Genomic DNA, 8,508 nt, shown 5'->3' with positions numbered 1-8,508 from the left:
CAATGGGGGAGCGGGGGTCCGAGAAACACCACCCCTCCCGCTAAGGACAACCAATAGGAGGAGGAGACTCCCGTCTGAACCCGTCAGATTTTAAGATTGATAGCCAGGTCAACCAATGGGCACCAGAGGGTTGATTAAAACCCGACCCAGCTGTGAGATTGAAATATAGCTCGTCCAATGAGACGCACAAGGAGTACGACAGCCGGCCTTACCAGTAATTGACATCCAGTTCGACCAATCAATGACTGAGAATCCAACACACCTCCCTGTGATTATAGTGACAGCTCAAGCAGCCAATGAAAGTCCGAACAGCCACAGTCGCTCCCTCCTTGGCTGTCAATCACTGTGAATGATGGACAAACTAGCCAATAGGAGACTGAAGCGCCCTTCCCTGGCCTCGCCCTGACTGTGCTCAGGGGACAGAGGTGAAAGAACAGGCCGTTGCTAGGGGCCGGCTGGGGCTTGGCCGTTACTAAGGGGCCAAGGTGATGAATAATTAATCGAGTCTCATGAATATTAATAAGATATTTATTTATATTCAACTCCACAGGTGGCAGGCCCCTCCCCCCCCATGCAGGGCCCCTGGGATGCCCCACGGCTGGACACACGGACACGGACACACGGACACATGGACACGGACACACGGACACGGACACACACGGACACACGGACACACGGACACGGACATGGACACACACGGACACACGGACACAGGGACACGGACACACACGGACATGGACACACACGGACACATGGACACGGACACATGGACACGGACACACGGACACAGGGACACGGACACACACAGACACACGGACACGGACACACACGGACATGGACACACACGGACACACGGACACAGGGACACGGACACACACGGACACACACGGACACACGGACACGGACACACACGGACACACGGACACGGACACACACGGACACGGACACAGACATGGATACACACAGACACGGGGACATACGGACACATGGACACACGGGCACATGGACACGGACACACGGACACGGACACACACGGACACACGGACACACGGACACAGACATGGACACACACGGACACACGGACACGGACACACACGGACACACGGACACGGACACACACGGACATGGACACACACGGACACACGGACACGGACATGGACACGGACACATGGACACAGACACACACGGACACGGACACAGACATGGATACACACAGACACGGGGACATACGGACACATGGACACACGGGCACAAGGACACACAGACACACACACAGATGCACACAGACAGGGACACACAGACATGCACAAACATGGATCCACACACACACAGACGCTGACACACACACACATACACATACACACATGGTCACACACTCGCATACACACACTAGGACATACGACACACACACACACACACACACACACACACACACACACACACACGTGGCTTCCCCTGAGGGTCACCTCCACCTGCCCCAGCTCCCAGTGCTGGGCTGGCAGGGGCTGTGGGTCGGGAGTGAGGGACACCAGTAGGGCTGGGGAGGGAGCCCAGTGCTGGGCTGGCAGGGGCTGTGGGTCGGGAGTGAGGGACACCAGTAGGGCTGGGGAGGGAGCCCAGGGCTGGGCTGGCAGGGGCTGTGGGTCAGGAGTGAGGGGCACCAGTAGGGCTGGGGGGGAGCCCAGGGCTGGGCTGGCAGGGGCTGTGGGTCGGGAGTGAGGGGCACCGGTAGGGCTGGGGGGGAGCCCAGGGCTGGGCTGGCAGGGGCTGTGGGTCGGGAGTGAGGGGCACCGGTAGGGCTGGGGGGGAGCCCAGGGCTGGGCTGGCAGGGGCTGTGGGTCGGGAGTGAGGGGCACCGGTAGGGCTGGGGGGGAGCCCAGGGCTGGGCTGGCAGGGGCTGTGGGTCGGGAGTGAGGGGCACCGGCAGGGCAGCTGCACAAGGCCTGCCTGGCACACACTGTGCCCCAGACCAGGGGCCCTGCCAAGCCCCGTGGCCCTGACGACGAGGGGACGGACCTCGGATGCCCGGGAATGGCATTAGCAGCTGGGGAGGGCAGGCTGGGGGGGGGGGCGGGAAGGCATCTGGCTGCGTCCCTCCTCCACTAATCCCCATCTGTGATCTCTTGCCCTTGGGCTCAGGAGGGTGGCAGAGCGGGGGAAGGGCCGGATTCGGCCTCTCCCCAACCCAGGGTCAATCCAGAGTGGGCCCTGGAGCATAATGGCCCGGATCAGACTGCATGGCCCCCCCTGCCTCCCGGGCCGGCCTATCCTCTATCTCATGACCCACGATTAGGGGCTCTTGAGGGGTTATTTTGGGCCTCCCCCTTATCACCAGGACAAGGTGTCAGCAGAGCCACTGGTGACAGCACCGCACCTTCGAGAGCACAGTCACATACACCCCCCCACACTCTACACACTCTGCCCCATGGCAGCCTGGGCTGGGGGGAGGGGGGTTAGCCCAGGCTGGGGGGCAGGCAGGGATGGGGAGGAAGCCAGGCTGGGCCTGGGAGGGGACACTAGAAGTCCGCGCTGTCCCCACCGTGGCTGCCGTTCAGTGGCTGGGTTTAGGGAGTGAAACTTTGCCAAGCTCCCACGGGGATCAGGTTGGACCCGCTGTGCTTGGCCTCCTCCAGAATCCCTCCATCCAGACCCATCCTGTTCCCTGATGGACTCCTCCTCCAGTAATTTATTGTGTTCTTATTGGGACCCTGTTACACCTTGGGCCTTGCCACCGTCCCCTGGCAAGGAGTTCCACAAGTTGACAGTGAAGAAACGCATTGCTCTGCTGTGTTTTAAACCCGCTGCCTAGAACTCTAATGGGGCGACCTTGTGTTCTGTCAGCCAAGGAGTAAATTCCTCAGGTTTTCCACACCGGTCGTGATTTTCTAGACCTTGAATGTCTGCCTCTACCCTCTAGTCATTTTGAGAAAGTCCCCATCTTGGTAATCTCTCCTCACGCAGAAGCTGCGCCTTACCCCCGAGTCATTTCGGATGCCCTGTTTATGCCTTTCCCAATCGATCTTTTTTTTAAGAATGGGGTGACCACATCTGAATGATTGCCAATTTCCGGTGAGCTTTTCCCCCGACCCCTGCGCACCGAGCGGATGTTTTCAGGGAACTATCTACACAAGCATCCCAAGCTCTCGCTCTTGAGTGGGAACAGCTATTTCAGACCCCACCGCTTTTGTATCGGTAGCTGGGATTCGGTTTTTCCACGTGCGTCACCGAATTCCACCTGCCCTCGTGTCGCCCCCTCGCCCAGGCCTGTGAGGCCCCCTTGTCGCGCTGTGCGGCCTGCTGTGCGCTTGAGGAACTTGAGTAATTGTGTGTCCTTGGCAAATTTTGCCACCTCCCCGGTCACCCCGGATCGTTTCTGAAGAGCAGCCCCAATGGAGCTCCCCTGTTCGTTCCTGCCCTTCCTTTCCTGAGCCTCTAAGGATCCTTCAGTTACCGGAAAGACAAGTCCCTCACCCCGCCGCCCTCTGCTGAGGAGCAAACTCCCTGCCCCCAAGGCAAAGTGGGGAGTAACTCAAATTCGGGTGCAGCTAAGAGCGGCCGCTGGAGCCAGGGTTCTGAGCAGAACTTTAGTGTGAAATGCAGGATGCCCCGTCCCCCCGGCCGCCCCAGAACCCACCCCACTGCCCTTCCTTGAGGACAGCCCTTATCCTGCCTAGGCCACTCCAAACTGGGGGGGCTATAGCCCCCCCCAGCCCTACTAAACTGGCACTCCCCAGCTAGCCTCCCTCCACCCCCCATCCATCCCAGCTCCCCACCCCAGCCAGCCCCCGGGCAATGCGCTCTCGGAAAGGGATTTTGTGCTGACTATTTTGTTCCTGGGCCAGGGCAGAGCCCACCAGATGCAGGGTTGGGGGGAGGGGAAGGGAGGGTCCTTGCCTAGGTGTTCTGGGGGACAGCTTTGGCTGGCGGAGTTGGGGCTACCTGGGGGAGCAGGCTTGGCTGATGGGGTGAGGAGTCCGGGGGGGGTGACACCCACCCAACCCCATTCACCACCCAATAATCAGACGGGTCCAATTTCCCTCTGCAAAGCCTTTTTATTCCCATGTCACTTTGGGGCTGCTTGGGGGAGACGGATGGGTGGACAGATGGACAGGCAGGGGCAGGATCGGCTCAGTTCAGCTGGGGCTGCTCCTTCCATCCCAGCCCCCTGCTTGCAAAGCTCCCTGCACTGCGGGGCTTATGACACACAGCTGCTCTGCAGGCTTCCCTGCCAGCAGGGGGCCTCACTCTCGGCTGCCCTCTACGGACCCTCCTTCCTGGGTGGAGCCTGAGCCCCTAAGCTGGGGGAGTCCCCCCCCAAGAATCCACCCCCAGGATTTGCCCCCAGAATTGTCCCCCCCAAGAAACCACCCCCGCAAGAATTGCCCCCAGATCCCCAGAGCTGTGCCTGTAACTCCCAACAATTGAGCCCCAAACCCACCCATGAGCCAGCCCCAACCCAGAAGGGACCTGCCCCCCCACCCCTTCCAAAACCCAGACTCCCCCCAATTCACCCCCCCCAGGACCTGCCCCCCCAACCCCTCCCCCTCCAGCCGTCCCTCCGGGCCCCCTCCTCCGTGGCCACCGTCACGTCTCCAGGTCCCTGGGGCCACCCGTGGCACCTTCGTCCCTGTGCCGCCGGCCGCTGCCCTCCTCCGCCTCCTCCCCCCCCTCGGGGCGGGGGGCCAGCTCGTTGAGGTAGCAGAGGGTGGCGCGGGCTGGGCCGGGGCGCTGCTGGCCCAGCTCCTGGGCGCTGCAGCGGGGGGTGCCGGGCACGGGGTAGGTGCGGTGGAAGTGGCGGAAGTCGACCTGGTGGCGCCCGCGGCGGCGGCGGGCCAGGACGGGGGCGAAGCGGTGGCCCCAGCGCAGCTCGCCCGGCAGGTAGGAGGTGCGGCACTGCGTGGTCATGGCCGTGGCCTCCACCATGCCCTCCAAGATGGCCACCAGCTCGAAGTCGGCCCGGGCCAGCTGGGCCGGCCCCAGCCGGTAGAAGGGGCTGTCGGCGTCGATCTGGTGCACCACGGTGAGCGGCGACACCAGGAAGAGGCGGTCGGTGCCGCTGTCGAAGCCCACGTCCACGTCCCGCTGGTCCAGGGGCAGGAGCTCGCCCTCGGGGGTCATGCGGGGCTGGTGGGGGGTGGCGACGGGGTGTAAGTGGGGCCACCCCGCCAGCCCCCCCGCCCCACCGCAGCCACTGGAGACATATCCCTGTCCCGCTTTGGCCCCCACTCCCCTCCTAGGGTTGCGGAGAGAACCCAGGAATCCTGGCTCCCAGCCCCACATGGCTCTAACCACTAGGCCCCACTCCCCTCCCAGAGCCAGGGAGAGAACCCAGGAGTTCTGGCTCCCAGCCCCTCAACGGCTCTAACCACTAGACCCCACTTCCCTCCCAGAGCCAGAGAGAGAACCCAGGAGTCCTGGCTCCCAGACCCTCATGGCTCTAACCACTAGACCCCGCTCCCTCCCCAGAGCCAGAGAGAGAACCCAGGAGTCCTGGCTCCCAGCCCCTCAACGGCTCTAACCACTAGGCCCCACTCCCCTCCCAGAGCCAGAGAGAGAACCCAGGAGTTCTGGCTCCCAGCCCCTCAACGGCTCTAACCACTAGACCCCACTCCCCTCCCAGAGCCAGAGAGAGAACCCAGGAGTCCTGGCTCCCAGACCCTCATGGCTCTAACCACTAGACCCCGCTCCCTCCCCAGAGCCAGGGAGAGAACCCAGGAGTCCTGGCTCCCAGACCCTCATGGCTCTAACCACTAGACCCCGCTCCCTCCCCAGAGTCAGAGAGAGAACCCAGGAGTCCTGGCTCCCAGCCCCTCAATGGCTCTAACCACTAGGCCCCACTCCCCTCCCAGAGCCAGAGAGAGAACCCAGGAGTTCTGGCTCCCAGCCCCTCAACGGCTCTAACCACTAGACCCCACTCCCCTCCCAGAGCCAGAGAGAGAACCCAGGAGTCCTGGCTCCCAGACCCTCATGGCTCTAACCACTAGACCCCGCTCCCTCCCCAGAGCCAGGGAGAGAACCCAGGAGTCCTGGCTCCCAGCTCCAACCACTGGACCTTACTCCCCTCCCAGAGCCCACCTCCCTCTTCCCCCAGTCCTCCCCCCCCGCCCCACCCCGCGTCTCCCACCTGCAGCAGCTGGGCGCGGACGTGGGCCTCCACCAGGTGGCTGTGGCGCAGGTTGGCCACGCGCCACATGAGGCACAGCTTGCCGTCCCGCAGGGCCACCACGGCGCAGCGGCTGAAGAGCAGCGTCTGGTTGCGCTTCTTGGGCTTGGCCATCTTGGCCACCAGGGCGCCCAGCAGGAAGGCGTCCAGCAGGCCGCCGGCCAGGCACTGCAGCGCCACGGCCAGCACGGCGGCCGGGCACTCCTCCGTCACGCTGCGGGCCCCGTACCCGATGGACGTCTGGGTCTCCAGCGAGAGGAGGAAGGCCCCCAGCAGGCCGGAGAGCTCGGTGAAGCAGGGCGGGCGGGGGGCGGGCGCGGGCCCCAGGTCGCCGTGCAGGGCGGCCAGCAGCCAGAAGGCCAGGCCGAAGAGCAGCCAGGAGAGCAGGGAGGCCAGGCAGAAGAACAGGGCCAGCCAGCGCCAGCGGGCGTCCACGCAGGTGGTGAACAGGTCGTCCAGGTAGCGCTGGCTTTGCGCCTCCAGGTTGAGGAACTCCACCTCGCAGCGCCCGTCCTTCCTCACCAAGCGGCTGCGGCGGGCGGGCGGCCCCGGCTCCCCCCCTGCCGCCTCCTCGTCCCGCAGCGGCTCCGGAGCCATGGCCCCGGGCACCCCCCGCTCCAGAGCCTCAGCGGGCACGGGGGGGACAGCGGCTGACGGCACCGCAGGACAGCAGCAGGGCTCTTCCCGTCCTGGAGATGGGGGGAGAGAGAGAGAGACGGACAGGCAGGAGTGAGGAGAGGGAGTCATGGGGCACGGTGTCCCACTCCCCCAGATCAACCCCATGGGCCCATCTACCCCGGTATCTTGCCTCCTCTTGTCCCCCTCGGATCAGCCCCACGGGCCCATCTACCCCGGTATCCTGCCTCCTCTTGTCCCCCTCGGATCAGCCCCACGGGCCCATCTACCCCGGTATCCTGCCTCCTCTTGCCCCCCTCGGATCAGCCCCACGGACCCATCTACCCCGGTATCCTGCCTCCTCTTGTCCCCCTCGGATCAGCCCCACGGGCCCATCTACCCCGGTATCCTGCCTCCTCTTGTCCCCCTCGGACCAGCCCCACGGGCCCATCTACCCCGGTATCCTGCCTCCTCTTGCCCCCCTCGGATCAGCCCCACGGGCCCATCTAGCCCGGTATCCTGCCTCCTCTTGTCCCCCTCGGATCAGCCCCACGGGCCCATCTACCCCGGTATCCTGCCTCCTCTTGTCCCCCTCGGATCAGCCCCACGGGCCCATCTACCCCGGTATCCTGCCTCCTCTTGTCCCCTTCGGATCAGCCCCACAGGCCCATCTACCCTGGTATCCTGCCTGCTCCCTGCCCCTGGGATCAGCCCCATCTGTCACAGCCCAGACTTTGTGAAAACTGGCCTGTGACTAGGACTCTGCATCGCGTGAAGATGCATTACGCAAAACAGGCCACGTAACCACCCCAAGTTCTAGTTACACTCGGCAGGGTCTGTATCATTCCCGCCTGCGAAGCGAGAAACGTGACGGGTGGCTCTGTTTGTCGTGGTCAATCTGCTTTGCGTCCTAGCCAGTCCCCGCGTCTGTCTGCCCGTGTGTCCGTCCGTGAGCTCGTCTGTTCCAGGACTCCTCCTAAGCGGTCCGAGCGAGGACCACCAAATGGGGCAGGCAGCTTCCTCCACTTCGAACGTAAGGCAAGGCCAGGCTCTGGCGGTGGCCGGACCATGGGACGTGCCTGGAATGGGACTGTGTCCCATCATCAGAACGGGAGGGGTGTGACAGCAGGGGCAGTTCTACCCAGCCCAGGGAGCAGCCGCTGGCCGGAAGCACGGCTCCCGCCACCCCGGCCTGCCCCAGGGAGCAGCTGCCGGCCGCAGTGCGGCCCCTGCCACCCCGGGCTGGCTCTGGACCTGGGCACCGCTGGGTGAGTCTTCGAGGGTATGTCTACACTAGCTCATTAATTCCAGCTAGATAGGCAAATCAGGGTTGCAAATGAAGCCTGGGATTTAAATATCCCGGGTTTTATTTGCATGTTCCCGTCCGGCCGCCATTTTTAAACCCCCCTTAGTCCGAACGAACTGCCCACGGCTACACACGGCAGTTTAAAGTTAATCCAAACTAAGTCCTTAGTTCGGATTCACTGTTACTCCTCATTCCACTAAGGACTTAGCTCGGATTAACTTGAAACTGCTGCGTGTGGCCGTGGGCAGTTCGTTCGGACTAAGGGGGATTTAAAAATGGCGGCCGGACGGGAACATGCAAATAAAGCCCGGGATAGTTAAATCCTCGGCTTCATTTGCAACCCCGGTTCCCTGATTTGCCTACCTAGCTCGAATTAACAAGCTAGTGTAGACACACCCCTAGTGTGCTAGTGAGAGTCGTTACT

The 8,508-nt window shown here is 63.2% G+C and overlaps 1 protein-coding gene across 1 annotated transcript; it reads right to left on the bottom strand.

Annotated features, from left to right (window-relative positions):
• Window positions 1-4,558: 4,558 nt before the first annotated feature.
• On the bottom strand, window positions 4,559-7,023 carry LOC142825585 (ATP-sensitive inward rectifier potassium channel 14-like). The gene is made up of 2 exons (XM_075917484.2): window positions 6,125-7,023; window positions 4,559-5,124 (listed from the first exon to the last, which is right to left on the bottom strand). The coding sequence occupies exons 1-2, from the start codon at window positions 6,944-6,946 to the stop codon at window positions 4,585-4,587; spliced, it is 1,362 nt and encodes a 453-aa protein (XP_075773599.2). The 5' UTR covers window positions 6,947-7,023; the 3' UTR covers window positions 4,559-4,584.
• Window positions 7,024-8,508: the final 1,485 nt, after the last annotated feature.

This window comes from Pelodiscus sinensis, chromosome 18 (assembly GCF_052426305.1).
Source record: "Pelodiscus sinensis isolate ZL-2025 chromosome 18, ASM5242630v1, whole genome shotgun sequence".
NCBI lineage: Eukaryota > Metazoa > Chordata > Testudines > Trionychidae > Pelodiscus > Pelodiscus sinensis.
Note: the sequence above shows the minus strand (reverse complement) of the source record. Positions and strands in the feature narration are given on the sequence as shown.

Excerpts from the sequence above, each read along its gene's own strand:
- LOC142825585 (XM_075917484.2), bottom strand. The coding sequence starts at position 6,946 with ATGGGGTTGATCTGGGGGAGTGGGACACCGTGCCCCATGACTCCCTCT. Across the intron at positions 5,125-6,124 it reads TCCGCGCCCAGCTGCTGCAG|CCCCGCATGACCCCCGAGGG; the intron begins GTGGGAGACGCG and ends ACCCCCCACCAG.